This window comes from Capra hircus, chromosome 21, assembly GCF_001704415.2.
Source record: "Capra hircus breed San Clemente chromosome 21, ASM170441v1, whole genome shotgun sequence".
NCBI classification, from domain to species: Eukaryota; Metazoa; Chordata; class Mammalia; order Artiodactyla; family Bovidae; genus Capra; species Capra hircus.
In genome coordinates, this window is record NC_030828.1 from 66921850 (window position 1) to 66939191 (window position 17342).

At 50.3% G+C, this 17342-nt stretch overlaps 1 protein-coding gene across 2 annotated transcripts in view; it reads right to left on the minus strand.

The window, feature by feature from the left end:
* The window catches only part of CDC42BPB (CDC42 binding protein kinase beta), a 104894-nt gene that overhangs the window by 36978 nt on the left and 50574 nt on the right, over nucleotides 1–17342 (minus strand). For both annotated transcript variants that reach the window (XR_001919862.1, XM_018066054.1), the window contains exons 5-8: nucleotides 9436–9584; nucleotides 4294–4387; nucleotides 2231–2431; nucleotides 352–600 (exon numbers count right to left, since the gene is read on the minus strand). Coding sequence is in view for 1 of the 2 variants with exons in the window: in XM_018066054.1 (XP_017921543.1) it covers nucleotides 352–600; nucleotides 2231–2431; nucleotides 4294–4387; nucleotides 9436–9584 (693 nt within the window). In the remaining variant the exon portion in view is untranslated. The remainder of the gene's footprint in view (nucleotides 1–351; nucleotides 601–2230; nucleotides 2432–4293; nucleotides 4388–9435; nucleotides 9585–17342) is intronic.

The following is a 17342-nucleotide window of genomic DNA, read 5'->3' on the forward strand; positions in this document are numbered from 1 at the left end:
CAATGAGGAGTGGAGACCCAGAGACCCATGCCACGGTGGGGCCGCGGGCAGGCCCCGGCAGGGGGACAGGGCAGAAGGGACACTCTGACGGAACAGTGTACGTGGCACTGTTCATAAGGCACAAAGGCATTAAATAATTCTGATGAACCCTAAAACAGAACAGCTATTTAAAATTGAGTAAGCCATCTCTTTAAGGACCAAGCTGAAGGCTAGAATGAGAGGTGCATTCCTTGAGGCAACCGCCACAGTTTCTGAAGTCGGCACAGTTCTCAGATTCACCACCTTGATACGCATGCCGTGCGCACGCAGACCTGTGACATGGCGCGGAGGGCAGGGTGCCGCCACACTTACGATGTTCCTCAGCACGTCGTCGTCCACGTCGAAGTTGGACGTGTCGGAAGGACTGCTCACGTCCGGGATGTAGGGTGCCTCCAGGTTCCGGATGTTCTCCCAGTTCAGCCCTTGGAAGAAGGCATGCTTCTTGAAGTCCTCCACCCCATTCTGCCCCAGCCGGCGCTCCCGGCTGCAGATCAGCCTCTGGATGAGGTCTTTGGCCTCCTCGGACACGTCTGTGACATGGGACGGGAACTGAAACCGCTCCTGGGGGGAGAGGGGGGCAGTCAGGGGACCTGTGGTGTGCAGGCATCATGGGGAGCAGAGCAAAGGCGCAGCTGCACAGCTACAGCCCCTTTCTGTGTCCCAGTGGCCAAATGCAGCCGAAGCGGATGAGGCTTCATTCCAGAAAACCCTCAGTCTCGCCGGTTTTACTCACGGCAGACTTGTTACCACCCTGCATGTACTAAAACAGTGATAAATTTTCACCTATCAAGGTGGCAAAGAACACCGACAACAGGCTGTAGGTGGGAGAGAAGCGGGCACACCCTTCAGTACGCATTTTGCCAACAGTATTAATGAGAACACATGACATGTTCGTGCCGCCATTCTACTCTGACCAAGGAAATTGAAAACTACCTCAATGCTCATCAGAGGGACTTGTTAAAACAAGATACACTGCACACATACATATGGTAAGGTCTGCCTTTGAGCACTGAGTAGAAAGATGACCAGAACCCTGGCCATATGTGACCGTGACACCATTTCTTTAGACAGTCTCCACCTCCCACATGCCAGGAGATCACAAGGCCATACACCCACCAGGCCACTGTGGGCCTGTGCGCCGAGCCACCCCTGCGGTCCAGACCTCACCTGTAATCTCTAGAAGGGATAGCACTGCTGCCTCACGGGGCTGCGGCAGAGACGGAATAAATGATCAGAGACCACCGGGGGGGTGGGGGGTGGTCCACAGGTGGCAGGCGCTCAGGGACAGCAGGTCTTAGAATGCAAGCAAGTCCCACTTGTTCCCTTCACCACGCTTACCACCAGAAGCTCACGGGGTGCCTTTCACCATCAACTTACTGCAGGCACTTCGGCATGTCTGAAGTTTTTGATAGCATATATTAATTTATAAATAAAAATAATTTCTACTTTGAAAACAAATTTTTTAAGGCATAACTTTTCTTGAGTTAAAAGAAAGATGCTTTAGGACTTTAATGTTAATCTGCTCCTTATCTGAGCAAATACTGCAAGACCAGGCTGGGAGGAGAGAGCAGACAAAGTGAGCACCTGTCTGGGTGAGTGACCGAGCAGGTGGGGAAGGGTGCTGTGAGCCAACGGGCAGAGGCTGACCCTGGCGTCAGAAGGACATGGGGAAAGGGATAAAAAGAAAAAACACAGATGACAAAAATCTTAGACAGAAGAAGAAATAATAAACAGAAAATGAGGGAAATTGAAGTGAAAAATGAATAGCTGGTAACAGGGGGAAAAGCAAGAGGAAAAGAAATAGGCTCAAGAAAGGACTAAGAGCACTACTGAGCTGAGACGCATGATCCACTCCTGACGACGGCTTTGGGGCAAACAGGCTGGAAGGGCAGAACTGACGCCTGACGGCAGGGTGGGCGCACAGGTGGCAGCGGCCCGCGAGCGCCCTCGGACCTGTGTCTAGCTACTGAAGCCCACGTCTCCTGCAGGGGTTCTGGCCCAATGGACCCGCCACCCTCCACCAGGGAATGGGAGCGTCCCCTCCGCCCTTGTCTCCCGGCTCGTCTGGCCGCCCAGCCTGCTCCACCCGCCCCCCTTCCCCAGGGATGCCCGTCTGGCTGCCCAGCCTGCTCCACCCGCCCCCCTTCCCCAGGGGCTGGGACACACACGGGCTGGGAGCGCGACAGCTTACCTCATGGTTCATGATCTTCCCGTAGGTCTCCACAAGGGATTCGGCGTAGAACGGGGTCTCTCCGTACAGCATCTCGTACATGCAGACGCCCAGAGACCACCAGTCACACTCGGGGCCGTACTTGCCCATGCCATCCTCCATCGCCTGCAGGATCTCTGGGGAGATGTAGTCCGGGGTGCCCACAGCCACGGAAGACTGCACCTTAGGGAAGAGGGTGGACAGGGTGAAGGGAAACCTGAGGATGTCTCTAGCAGACAGTGGATGAAGAAATAATCACAAGATAAACCTGGCACATGGTCATGATTTAAAAACCTCATAATGAAAAACTCAATACAAATAAATGTTCCTATAGCACTAAACCGGGGCTTCCAGCGTAGCTCTGTCGGTAAAGCATCTGCCTGCAACGCGGGAGACCTGGGTTCAATTCCTGGATCGGGAAGTTCCCCTGGAGAAGGAAATGGCAGTCCACTCCAGTACTCTTGCCTGAAGAATTCCATGGACAGAGGAGCCTGGTGGGCTACAGTTCATGGGATCGCAAAAGTCAGATACAACTTAGAGCTATTTTTATAGCATTAAACATCGGGCAGTTTCCAGAATGCACGAGACTCTCCTGCCCGCCGGGTTTTTCAATCCCTAGATGCCCACCCAGCCCCACACAGCACTGGAGCTCCACATTCCCCATCATGGCTCAAAGTGTGGTCCAGGCACCCCGTGCGTCCAGGCCAGGCAGCCTCAGACTTGTACATACGTAGACACCATGCGCTTGTGAGACAGAGATTCTAAGATGCTGCCTTTCTGACATGCTCCCAGGGGAAGCTCGGGCTGCTCACCCACACCCTACCCTTGAGCTCCACCTTGGAACGTCTGGAAGTAGGTCCAGGGCCCAGCTGGGTGCTGGACACGGCCTCCATGGGGAGCTGCAACCATCTCGGAGACAGCATGGGGGCTGGGTGGGCCAAGAGGCCGCAGACCGGCCCCAGAGCATGCAGAGTCCACAGGACTGGGGTCAGCAAGACGTGACGACAACAGCCAAGGAGGCCGGTCCTCGAAAAGACCAGCCTCTCCCTGGTTACAGCCCAGGGCCCGGTGGCAGGACTCAGCGGGGAGTCCTCAGGAGTCGGACAGGGCAGCAGAGGACAGCTACCGGGAGGTGAGGCGAGTGAGCCCCCGGGAAAGAGTGCCCAGCGTGCGGGCTCGGACCAAGGCCAGAGCTCCCTCGTTAGAAGACTGGCTTTGGGGACAGCACCAATAGACCCATCACATTAGAAATAAGGGACTGGCTTTGTGGAGGGAGGGAGCTAACCGACTTGCTCTTTTTAAAACACTGTCACATGCTGCCAGCTTTAAGCTCTCTTACTGCTGCTTAAAAACCCACAGCGAGGGGTGGGGGAGGGGCTGCTCTCTCTGGAGAAGCAGTTACAGTAGACTTTATGACGTGCGTAGGTTTTAAAAAGACTCCCAAACACCTAAAACTCAAACTGCGACCGGGGCCACGGGGAAGGATGCAGACGAGTCCCTAACGCAGCGGAGCCATGTGCTGGAGGCCGCCAAGGGAGGCCGGGGGGCCCACTGAGGCCACCCGGCCAGCGAGCTCTGACCCAGCCCAAGCCCAGTCAGCTTGGGGTGGGATGGCCACTCCAGGGGCGTCCTCCCGCTCTATAGAGGGAGCATCCGCTGGCCCTTGAGAGGGGGTACCCCCATTCAGGAAGTCCTGCTCCGGAAAGAAACGAGAAGGTACCGACACCAGGCTCAGGTCTGCCCACTGGGCGGGCTGCCCCTCTCACCGCGGGGTCTGCGCCCAGGAGCCGCCCGGGGATCTGAGGACACCTGACTCCCCCTTCTGCAGAAGGCACACAGATCACTTTCGTGAACATAAGAAGCAATCAAGATGTTTTAACCATAAATAGAAAATTTCAACTGTTTTCTAAATGGACTTGTCTTCTTAATTTACATTAATACACTTGGTTTCTTAACTGTAACTCAAATTGAAAACGTAAATAAGCCCCTTCTAACTGCAAGCAAAACACAAAACCAAATGGAAACGTTTCAACAAAAATACCTACAGTTCCATCGTCATTCATCTTCAAACAGGATCCAAAGTCGGCCAGGCGGATATGACCATTTACATCCAGAAGGACATTGTCAGGTTTAATATCCCTGTTAGTAAAATAAACACACAAATGAACCATTTCCGTGCAACACTCAGGTAGGTCACAGCCCTTCACTAGTAGAGAATCACCAGAGGAAGCGCTAGTTCGTCACGACGGGACCTAGGAGAGCATCCCTGCGGCGGTGTGGCTGGCGTGCAGCAGCAGTGAACCCCCATTAACTGTGGGGACCGGTCACGGACCCCACCCACCACCACCCGGGCTGGGCGCTACTCTCGACCCGGGCCCACAGCAGGGGCTGGACGGCACTGCCTGCCTTCAGGAAGCCTCCCTCTGGCCAGGATGTCAGCACACGAACACACAAGGCACAGTCACACAAGGTCTCAGCATCACAGAGCATAAGCCGTGCGGCAACTGCGATGAAGAAACATGAGCAAACAGAAGAGGAGGCAGAGGAACAGAGTGTGACGGGAGCCAGGTGGCCGTGGCCACTGAGAAGAGACGCCTGAGCAGGGACCTGATGCGTAGCAGGGTCGGGTAAGGAACGGGCAGGACGGTGTCCTGCGTGTATCCCGGAGCACCACGGGCCCCTCCCCAAAGTGTATGTTATAGGCGACGACGGGGAGCTCAGAGCGGAGCAGTCTGCCAGTCACCTGCAGCAGGAAAGGGAAGTCTGTCTCCCTCAACCCGCCATCCTACCGACTGTCCAGTGTACTGGCCAATGCCGGGCAGGGGGTGGGGGGCGGTGCGGTGCACTTCAAAGGACTAGTCCTCCTTCCTGGCAGAGTAAGTCTGTGTGACCAGACAGCATGACAAGGAACAGAAACTTTAAAAGGAAAGTGTTCACCTAGAAGACCGCAAGGATGCTCCCAGCAGCACAGCTGGTGACAACCGCCAAGAGGGGCTGTGACAAGGCCCACATTCTGCAGGGGGGCTCGAGTGTGGACCCCCTCCAAGAGGCCAGGCCACTATGGCCTGACAGAATGCTACACCCTGATGCAAACACACGAAAGCCCCCGCTGCTCCCAACAACACAGTAAGTCTCACAAACACATGTGAGCAAAAGATGATTAATCCAAAAGAAGTAAAGCAAAAAAAACCCCAAAAACCCTCTAGCAAAGCATTCCAAACTGAAATAAATCTTAAATAAATACTCAGGAATACGAAAGAGAAAGCAAAAGAATCCCTCAATGACTCAGAAAAATAAAAACTACTTTCCTGGTGTTCTAGTGGTTAAGACTGAGCCTCCACTGCAGGGGGCAAAGGTTCGATGCCCAGTCAGAGAACTAAGATCCCACATGCGACAAGTCCTGGCAAAACCAAAGAACAGAACTAGACAAAGATAAGGAGAAAAGGGACTTGATTTAACCCAGGGGAGAAAGAGAGGAAAAAGACGATCTTAACAGAAATGAAAACTAAAGTGTAAGATGCCACAGAGGAATCAATTTAAATAAAAATCTAGGGCTGCTCTGCTGGCTCAGTGGTGAAGAACCCGCCCACCAACGGAGAAGACACAGGTTCAACCCCTGATGCAGGAAGAGCCCCCGTGCCTCAGAGCAACGCAGCCTGTGTGCACGCCACAGCTCCTGAAGCCCTAGAGCCGGCGCTCCGCGGCGAGAGAAGACAGCCAGCTGGGGTCCGCCCGCGTGCCGCAACCAGAGAGAGGCCTGTGCGGCAACCAAGACCCAGCACAGCCAAACATAAACAAAACATTAAAAAAAAAATCAAATGAAAGGCAGGGAAGAAACGGAGGAAAGGATCTGAAAAAGTAAAAACGGGACAAATGATTAAAAAGGGTCAGGACAGAGCAGCTGGAGACTGAAATGGAAGACAGGTGAAGAAGGCACAGCCTATGCGTAACAAGAGTCCCTGAAGAACCAAAACAGAAAACATCGCATATGAAGCTGAAGCCAGGACAACTTTCCAGAAGTTAAAAAAAAAGAAGACCTGAATCTGCAGACTGAAAGGCTCATCGAATTTAAAAATAAATAAGTGTCCTTCTTTTTTTGGAGCCAGACCAGTTGATATTGAAAGCTGATACGGAACAACCAACATGTAAGAACAGCTAGAAAACACTGAAAAGAAAGAGGTGTGATGGGGGACTTGGCCCCATGGAATTTCAAGGCTCCACGATGTGGTCCCAGAGCAGAGACGGAAAGACAATAGGACAGAATAAAATATCCAGACAGACCAAACTCATACAGAAACTGAGCATATCATAAAGCTGCTACCTCAGATCAGTAGGCAAAGACACAAATAAATTAAGTTCGTGCAGGGACAACAGAAGAGCCTTTTAATTAAAGATAAAATCAGATCCATTCTTTATATAAGAATAAACTCCAAATGGAATTTATGTAAAAAATAAAACCATTAGAAGAAAACAACCAATAAATTTACTACATTAAAAAAATCTGCCCGTGGGACTTCCCTGGAGTGGCTAAGACTCTGGCCCCCAGTGCAGGGGGCCGGAGGTCAATCCCTAATCAGGGAACTAGATCCCTCGTGTCTCAAATAAGACCCAGTAGGGCCAAATAAATTTAAAAAAAAAAAAAAACAAAAAAACAAAAAAACCCACAAAACAAAGAGCTGAATGGAAATGTTAAAATTAAAAACAAAACCCTGCCTGGCTGCAATCCCTGGGAGCCTGTGCCTCTTGGTCTCTGCTCTGTTGGCTTCCTAGGAAGGGTGGTGCCCACCGGGGTGCTCGGCTCTGGGTCGGAGGTTCCTGCTGCTTCCTGCAGCAAGCCTCGCAGAGGTCCAGCTGCCAAAGGCGAGGCGCAGCCGCTCTGTCTGCAGGAGCCTGGCTTGGGGGTGGCAGGCACTGCCTGAAGAAGTCGCCATGGCCCATGACCTCCCATGGGAAAGGGGCCCAAAGCTATGGTCTGAACCCGCCCGTCATGTCCACAGTTCTGATGGGAGTCACTCACCTCCGGCCCCACCACAGGCAGCCTTAACTTAGGCACACCCGAGAGGGGGGTAGCACTGATTTCCTGTTCTATCTAACTCTGCGAACTCTGTTGTTAGACTAGGTCATTCAAGCACTTAGTCTGAATAGTGCATTGACTTTAAGGGAGAAAACAATGTCAAATTATGTATTTTAATGTTTCCTACTATGCCCTTACTCCTTGGAAGGAAAGTTATGACCAACCTAGATAGCATATTCAAAAGCAGAGACATTACTTGCCGACTAAGGTCCTTCTAGTCAAGGCTATGGTTTTTCCTGTGGTCATGTATGGATGTGAGAGTTGGACTGTGAAGAAAGCTGAGCACTGAAGAATTGATGCTTTTGAACTGTGGTGTTGGAGAAGACTCTTGAGAGTCCCTTGGACTGCAAGGAGATCCAACCAGTCCATTCTGAAGGAGATCAGCCTTGGGTGTTCTTTGGAAGGAATGATGCTAAAGCTGAAGCTCCAGTACTTTGGCCACCTCATGCGAAGAGTTGACTCATTGGAAAAGACTCTGATGCTGGGAGGGATTGGGGGCAGGAGGAGAAGGGGACGACAGAGGATGAGATGGCTGGATGGCATCACCAACTCGATGGATGTGAGTTTGGGTGAACTCCAGGAGTTGGTGATGGACAGGGAGACCTGGTGTGCTTCGATTCATGGGGTCGCAAAGTTGGACACGACTGAGCGAATGAACTGACCTGAACTATGCCATAAAGTTAAAAAATAGAGCAAAGCTCCTACACAACCAATTAAGAAAATGAGCAGAAAGCTTTCTACTTAGGGAAAAACAGGAAAGAATAAACTGTTCAAAAGGCAGCCAAATTAATTTCCCTGGAGATCTGTGACAACTACAAAGACATTCATCTCTCTGTAGTGAATTAAGCAAAGTTCCATGAAGAAGAGTATAAAATCTGATGCTGAAAACAGAAACAGTGGCTGTTAGAGAAGCAGGCATAGAGATGCTGCAGGACACAGGAGAGAGAAGGGCGCTCTGGCCCAGACCTCAGTGTCTTGAAAGCAGCACCTGCTAGGGGGCAGCACCCCAGGCTCCCAGGGGCACAGAGACCAGTGCCCTGGGCAGGACCGCGGGGCCCCTGGCAAGCTGCCCCCTCCCAGGGCAACAGGGTCACACTCGTGGCAGGGCACCAACACCACCCTAGAAGCACGAACTGCATCTGCTTAGGAAATCCCCTGACAGGCTCAGAGGCGTGGAAAGTACTTAGTGAAAGAAGCCATGTAGAACCTGCGACCCGCGCAGTTCACACTCACGGTGCCTAAGGGGGAACCGCGCGACGCTAACTGGGACCAGGCGGGGAGGAGGGATGAGAGAGATGGACTTACTCATGTAAGAGGGTCAAACCTCCACCTAAACAGACGTGCTCTGAGACCCCCACCCCCACCCCACAAAATGCAGCAGCAATAGAAACACATTTCTGTTAGCTGGAAATATGCAGGCAAATACCAGAAAAAACAACTATAAATTGACAATAGTTACCTATGGCAGGGGCGTCAGGGTGGAGCAGGACTGAACACTCATGTTTTAAGTCTTGTACAACTATTTGAATTTCTAAAACTATCGCCATGAAACACTTTGATGAAAATAAGTAAAACAGAACCAACAACCCCTGCCCCCACCACCACCCAACCCCGCAGGACTGAATCCTTGTCTTAGACAGCAGAATGAGATGGACACAGAGACGCAGGCTGGGCAACGACTAAGGCCGCTGTCCTCGTGGCGGGGGGCGGGGGCCGTGTGGTGAGCAGGAGGGGGCCTGTCCCACGCGCTGCCACCCCCGTCTGCCACGCAGGAGCAGTCACACTCATTCAAGCCCTTTATGCTGCTGTGATGGGAGCCCCTCAACTTAACCCCAGTGTTCTGTGGGTGACCAGGAAATGAGCTCTGGGGGGCGGGCAGGGCAGAGCACAAGCCAATGGGAGGCAGACACCAAAGGACAAGGTGACCTCAGTTGACAGCAGCTGCCACAGAGCAGCAACCCGGGAAGGCACCAGGAAGGCACCCCACATCGTGGCAGCCAAAGGGAGGACCCCAACCTCCCAAATTCTCCACAGAGCCTGGCGCCGGGGCTCTGAAAGGAATGCTTTAACACGTTAATGGTGGTTTCCATAAAACACATACCAAGGTGATTACCTGTGCACGTAATGAAGCTGATGGATGGAATCGATGGCCAACACCATTTCACCAATGTAGAATCTTGCCATATCTTCTGGAAGCTTGTCCTCAAATTTACTGAGCAGGGTCAGTAAATCACCACCCACGTAGTAATCCATGACCAAGTACTACAAATGGGCAGAGAAGACAGCAGCCATCACCACCAGACCCAACGATCAGAGGCCACGCTCTTGCCGCAGAGCTTCTGGACCCACGGGGTCTGGAGAGACAGCACCTGAGAGGCTCCTGTTGCCCAGGATGCGCCCCCGGAATGTGGACCTTCAGGCACGGCTGGGTGTGAAGTGACGCATCCACCAGGGAACAGAGCTCAGTAAATATCTATTCTTGTCAATAAAATTTCTGCCTGCACAACACAACCAGATGGTAACAATACAGAAGCCACACTCAATTTACAAATTGATCAGAGGACTGTTGATTTCTTGATATTGCTACATCTTGTTACACAAACTAGCAGTATGTTATTTTTGATTTGTACAAATCTTTTTGTCATATTCTTCAGAAATATTTTACCCCAATCCCTTTTTTGTTTTTATTGAATGATTCTTTTATTCTATAGTACTTCACAAATTTCAAGTTTCATATGTATAATTTCATGTAATCTCACAAAAACTTCCTTTCTCAGTCCCTACTCTTACACTGCCCTTCCTCCTTCACTCTCCCTATAGGTAACCACTGGTTTATTCTCTGTAAGACTGCTTCTTTTTTGTTATGTTTACCAGTTTATATTGTACTTTTTAGATTCCACATATAAGTGACATATACAGTATTTGTCTTTCTCTGACTTCTTGCATTTAGCATAATCCCCTCCAAATCCATCCATATTCCTACAAATGACAAACTTTCATTATTTTGTATGGCTGAGTAGTATTCCATTGTGTGTGTGTGTGTGTGTGTGTGAGACAGTGAGCACACACATGCACACAACCACACCTTCTTTATCCATTATCTGTTGATGGACACCTACGCTGGCAACTGTAGAAAAATGCTACGAACACAGGGGTGTGTATTTTCAAATCAGTATTTTGCTTTTTTGGGGGGGGCTCCAAAATCACTGCAGATGGTGACTGCAGCCGTGAAATTAAAAGATGCTTATCCCTTGGAAGAAAAGTTATGACCAACCTAGATAGCATATTCAAAAGCAGAGACATTACTTTGCCGACTAAGGTCTGTCTAGTCAAGGCTATGGTTTTTCCTCTGGTCATGTATGGATGTGAGAGTTGGACTATGAAGAAGGCTGAGCGCCAAAGAATTGATGCTTTTGAACTGTGGTGTTGGAGAAGACTCTTGAGAGTCCCTTGGACTGCAAGGAGATCCAACCAGTCCATCCTAAAGGAGATCAGTCCTGGGTGTTCTTTGGAAGGAAGGATGCTAAAGCTGAAACTCCAGTTCTTTGGCCACCTCATGCGAAGAGTTGACTCCTTGGAAAAGATTCTGATGCTGGGAGGGATTGGGGGCAGGAGGAGAAGGGGACGACTGAGGATGAGATGGCTGGATGGCATCACTGACCTGATGGACATGAGTCTGGGTGAACTCCGGGAGTTGGTGATGGACAGGGAGGCCTGGCGTGCTGCGATTCATGGGGTCGCAAAGAGTCGGACACGACTGAGCCACTGAACTGACCTGAACACCTACAAAGGGACCTGCTGGGTCACATGGTGTTTCTGTTTTTTGAGCAGCTGTCATCCTGTTCTCCACAGCAGCCGCACCAATTCACATTCCCACCAACACAGCGCGAGGGCTCCCTTTTCTCCATAAGCTCGCCAACACTTGTTATATATGTTCTTTTTGGTGACAGCCATTCTGACAGGTGTGAGGTGACACCTCACTGTGGTTTTGATTTGTATCGCCCTGATGACTAGGGATAAAGAGCATCTTTCCATGTACCTGTCGGCCATCTGCATTTCCTCCCTGGAAAAATGTCTAATCAGTTCTTCCACCCATTTCTTAACTGGGTTAAAGAAGAATAAACAATATTTGCAAAGTATCTGAAGAATAAAAGAGAAGGACGTCTCATAACATATGTTATAAAGAACTGGAAATTAAAATAGTTTTTGTTGATTCATAGATAAGAGCGAGAGTCTAATGAAATACAAAATCCAAAAAGAAAATTTGTGGAAATTTCCCCTAGCACAAAGGTGGCCGAGGCAAGAGCAGACACACGTCCACGGTGCCTCACTGAGGGGCCCAGCCCACAGCTACGAGCTGAGCCTCCATCTCCCGAGGGTCTGCTCCATGCAGGTCTGGTTTCCACATGTGCGGGGAGGACCCCTCATGTGAGAGACGGCACCTCAGGCTCTGGCCCCACGCGGGCTCTGCACTCAGCATGCGCCGCAGCCTGATCGCAGGCCGCGCTCCCTGGGGAGCTGAGCCATTGCTACTGCCAGAGAAGCTTGCCGCCTGCACCTGACCTGCTTTCTCTGCCCGGGAACCTCGGGGGCAGCCACAGCTCGTCTGAGTAATGCCAGCAGGAAGTATACCAGCTGCTGTTGGTGACTTGCCTGATCCTGGACTCCACGGGGGATTCAACTCCCCCGGGGCCAAGGGTGGTAAGAGCTGTGAATGGTTCAGGGAGGGAGCCAGTATGCGGGGATGGGCGACAGGCACCCAGCACTGGATGCTCTTTGATGGACCACAAACCAGCAAGCGCAAAGGACGCCACTTCATTGTTTCAGTTCAGTTCAGTCGCTCAGTCGTGTCCGACTCTTGGCGACCCCATGAATTGAAGCACGCCAGGCCTCCCTGTCCATCACAAACTCTGGGAGTTCACTGAGACTCACCTCCATCGAGTCGGTGATGCCATCCAGCCATCTCATCCTCTGTCGTCCCCTTCTCCTCCTGCCCCCAATCCCTCCCAGCATCAGAGTCTTTTCCAAGGAGTCAACTCTTCGCATGAGGTGGCCAAAGTACTGGAGTTTCAGCTTTAGCATCAGTCCTTCCAAAGAAATCCCAGGGCTGATCTCCTTCAGAATGGACTGGTTGGATACCCTTGCAGTCCAAGGGACTCAAGAGTCTTCTCCAACACCACAGTTCAAAAGCATCAATTCTTTGGCCCTCAGCCTTCTTTACAGTCCAACTCTCACATCCATACATGACCATAGGAAAAACCATAGCCTTGACTAGACGGACCTTAGTTAGCAAAGTAATGTCTCTGCTTTTGTATATGCTATCTAGGTTGGTCATAACTTTTCTTCCAAGGAATAAGCGTCTTTTAATTTCATGGCTGCAATCACCATCTACAGTGATTTTAGAGCCCCCCAAAATAAAGTCTGACACTGTTTCACTGTTTCCCCATGAAGTGATTTCCCATGAAGTGATGGGACCAGATGCCATGATCTTCGTTTTCTGAATGTTAAGCCAACTTTTTAACTCTCCACTTTCACTTTCATCAAGAGGCTTTTTAGTTCCTCTTCACTTTCTGCCATAACGGTGGTGTCGTCTGCATATCTGAAGTTATTGGTATTTCTCTGGGCAATCTTGATTCCAGCTTGTGTTTCTTCCAGTCCAGCGTTTCTCATGATGTACTCTGCATAAAAGTTAACTAAGCAGGTTGACAATATGCAGCCTTGACACACTCCTTTTCCTATTTGAAACCAGTCTGTTGTTCCATGTCCAGTTCTAACTGTTGCTTCCTGCCTGACCTGCATACAGATTTCTCAAGAGGCAGGTCAGGTGGTCTGGTATTCCCATCTCAGAATTTTCCACAGTTTATTGTGATCCACACAGTCAAAGGCTTTGGCATAGTCAATAAAGCAGAAATAGATGTTTTTCTGGAACTCTCTTGCTGTTTCCATGATCCAGAGGATGTTGGCAATTTGATCTCTGGTTCCTTTGCCTTTTCTAAAACCAGCTTGACCATCAGGGAATTCACGGTCCACGTATTGCTGAAGCCTGGCTTGGAGAATTTTGAGCATTACTTTACTACCATGTAAGATGAGTGCAATTGTGCAGTCCTTTGAGCATTCTTTGGCATTGCCTTTCTTTGGGATTGGAATGAAAACTGACCTTTTCCAGTCGTGTGGCCACTGCTGAGTTTTCCAAATTTGCTGGCATATTGAGTGCAGCACTTTCACAGCATCATCTTTCAGGATTTGAAATAGCTCAACTGGAATTCCATCACCTCCACTAGCTTTGTTCGTAGTGATGCTTTCTAAGGCCCACTTGACTTCACATTCCAGGATGTCTGGCTCTAGGTGAGTGATCACACCATCATGATTATCCGGATCGTGAAGATCTTTTTTGTACAGTTCTTCTGTGTATTCTTGCCACCTCTTCTTAATATCTTCTGCTTCTGTTAGGTCCATTCCATATCTGTCCTTTATCGAGCCCATCTCTGCACGAAATGTTCCCTTGGTATCTCTAATTTTCTTGACGAGATCTCTAGTCTTTCCCATTCTGTTCTTTTCCTCTATTTCTTTGCACTGATCGCTGAAGAAAGCTTTCTTATCTCTTCTTGCTATTCTTTGGAACTCTGCGTTCAGATACTGATATCTTTCCTTTTCTCATTTGCTTTTCACCTCTCTTCTTTTCACAGCTATTTGTAAGGCCTCCCCAGAGAGCCATTTTGCTTTTTTGCATTTCTTTTCCATGGGGATGGTCTTGATCCCTGTCTCCTGTACAATGTCACGAACCTCATTCCATAGTTCATCAGGCACTCTATCTATCAGATCTAGGCCCTTAAATCTATTTCTCACTTCCACTGTATAATCACAAGAGTTATTCATTGTTTAAAGATGTGCAAATAACAAACTTCCGTGACTATGAAAAACAGACTATCTCCTTCAGAAGATATGCTAGAATAACAACTTCCTAGAGGAAACTTTTTGTGATAAATCCTCCCTCTCCACAATCAGAAGGACTTTACAGATAGTGCTGAGAGGCACACGCAAACCAGCACAGGCGGGAGACATCAGCTCTTCAGGAGAAAAAGTACACGGAGTGGACAAACACCCTGACTGTGACGAAAAGACCAGAATAACGTCCGCTCATTCCCTGTCTCAGTGACAGACTTGTTGGCACCTGCTCGGCCATGGGTACCGCAGACCAGACTGGCAGGAGGGGAGCAGAGCTGGAGCGGGCTGGGCAGGAGGTGAGGGTGACGGCACGTGGGAGGGTGGAAGGGGAGACGACCCGACAGAGGGCAGGTAACCTGGGGGAGAGGCCACAGCACCTGTGGCTGGACACGCGGGGTGAGGCAGAGCCCGTGAATAAGCGGCCAAGACCTTCAGTCCGTAAAGGAACCGGTGGGGGCAGGCAGCGCCACGGCTAGCCGAGCCTCCACTGTTTCCCTGTCCACCTAGAAATCTGAAGAAAAGTCAGAAAGTGTATCACAGCAGCGCTAGAAATGACCAGCGGGCTCCTGGAAAACAAGTTTACAGGAAAAGGAACCTGCAAGGGCTTACAGGCAGGCGAATAAGAGAAAGCGATCGGCTATTTCTCATGTCACGTAACAGGATCCTGACTTCAGTCAACAAGGCAACGCCCTTTCAGACTGGTGAAAACAGCTTTCATTTCTACGAAATGCCCAGTTTAGATGCCCACAGCAGAAACTGTGTCGTGGACGGGCTCTGCAGGGTGGCCTCCCCGTCACAAGACCCCTCAGCCCACAGCGCCTCGCGTCCAGTGGGGCTCAGCCACCTGCTTCCAGTCTCGCTCCTCCTCGCATCCTCCCCACAAGGCAGTAACTGCTCCTGAGGAGCGCTGCTGGGTGGCAGAGGCAGGAGCCATGCCCGGCCAGCAGCCTCGGGTTCCCACCAGGCGCTGGCAGGCCTCGCCTGCCTTGTCTCGCGGCCTTCCCTGTCTGAGGGGCAGCCCCCCACACTCACCCAGAATTCCTAACTGGCCATTGTAACTCAGAATAAGCCGGCAATACGCTGTGCTGGTTGTAGGAAAAGTATCAGGGGAAAAATAAGACGTGCTCTTCCTTCTTCCTAGTACTCCGTAGAGACTTCATTCAGTTCTTAACAAAATAGGAAGTGAACTGGAGGCAGTCCACTCGAAGCAGCAACACTCATCTGGAAGCAGCGGCTGATGGAGAGATGGCCCTGGGGGGCCCTCCGGCCAGAGGGCGGGGACCAAGTCCTAGCACGGTCCCTGGATCTGTGCAGTGGGGTCCTCTCCTGCCAGAGGGTGGGGACCAGGTCTCAGCACAGTCCCTGGATCTGTGTGGTAACCTGGGATGAATGATGCCCTCTCCCCTTGACCCAGAAAGTGTTCACACAATCATGAAAAACCACGGATGACTGACTCGCCTGGCCACTGGGAAGACTGACTGATAATCAATAGGCTGTGCCCAATAAGCCCCAGCTGTCCCCTCTCAAAACAAACACGTATTTTTAAAATCTAAACAAAGAGTCTAACATACTGTGTTACCTAGTCCTGGCCTACTGAATCGAAGGGATTTCTTTGAGGTCTGAAAGAGATTATTTTAAGATAAATAAAAGAAATTCTACATGACTCCACTTCCTGGAAGCACACAGAGTCCACTACTCAGAGTGAACTCACATGTCATCTGAGGCCCTGCCCTGCAAGTCTCGTGCGGCCACGGCTGGGGAAACGTGCCAGCCGCTCCCCGGGCAGAGACCAGTTTCCCCAAGGTCCGTGCAGACTCCGTCCACTCAGAGCTCCATGGCGTGGACATTTCCAGGTTCAGGCAAACCTGGAAAGTCCTTCTCAGAGTTAAAAGTCCTAACAAAGCCATCATGAGTCACTCGGGGCCCAAGCCAAAGGTCTGATTTACCTCTCACTCCAAACTGGTTGTCCTGCACCTGTTCGTTTTCATTATTAAAATTAGAGGCTAATTATTTTACAATATTGTGGTGGGTTTTGCCATACACTGACATGAATCAGCCACAGGTGTACGTGTGCCCCCATCTCAATCCCCCTCCCCCACCTCCCTCCTCATCTCATCTCTCTGGGTGGTTCCAGAGCTCCGGCTCTGAGTGCCCTGTTTCATGCATCTAACCTGGACTGGTCATCTATTTCACACGTGGTAATGTGCATGTTTCAATGCTATTCTCTCAAATTATCCCACCCGCGCCTTCTCACACAGAGCCCAAAAGTCTGTTCTTTATATCTGCGTCTCTCTTGGTATCTCACATATAGGATTGTCGTTATCATCTTTCTAAATTCCACATACATGCATTAATATACTGTATTGGTGTTTTTCTGACTTACTTCACTCTATGTAACAGGCTCCAGTTTCATTATTCATCTCGTTAGCACTGATTCAAACGTGTTCTTTTTAATGGCTGAGTAATACTCCACTGTGTATATTTACCACAGCTTTCTTATCCATTTGTCTGCTGATGGACACCTAGGTTGCTTCCACGACCTGGCTACTGTCAACAGTGCCGCGATGAACATTGGGGTACACGTGTCTCTTTCAATTCTGGTTTCCTTGGTGTGTATGCCCAGCAGTGGGATTGCTGGGTCATATGGCAGTTCTATTTCCAGTTTTTTAAGGAATCTCCACACTGTTCTCCATAGTGGCTGTTCTAGTCTGCACTCCCATCAATAGTGTAAGAGGTTCCCTTTTCTCTGCACCCTCTCCAGCGTTAACTGTTTGTAGGCTTTTTGATAGCAGCTGTTCTGACTGGTGTGAGACAGCACCTCATTGTGGTTTTGATTTGCGTTTCTCTGGTAACAGTGATGCTGAGCGTCTGTTCGCGTGTTTGTTCGCCACCTGTGTGTCTTTTGCAGCTGTTCTCTTACACGTCCAAGCTCATCCTACCCACACGCGCGAGTCACAAAGTGATGAGCTGACACTGCAAGTGAGCCCCAGCTCCAGTCAGAACAAACAGCTGACAAGAACACGGGGACCAAGAGCCACCCCCAAACCTAAGTCAGCAGCCCCAGTGGGGAGGGCT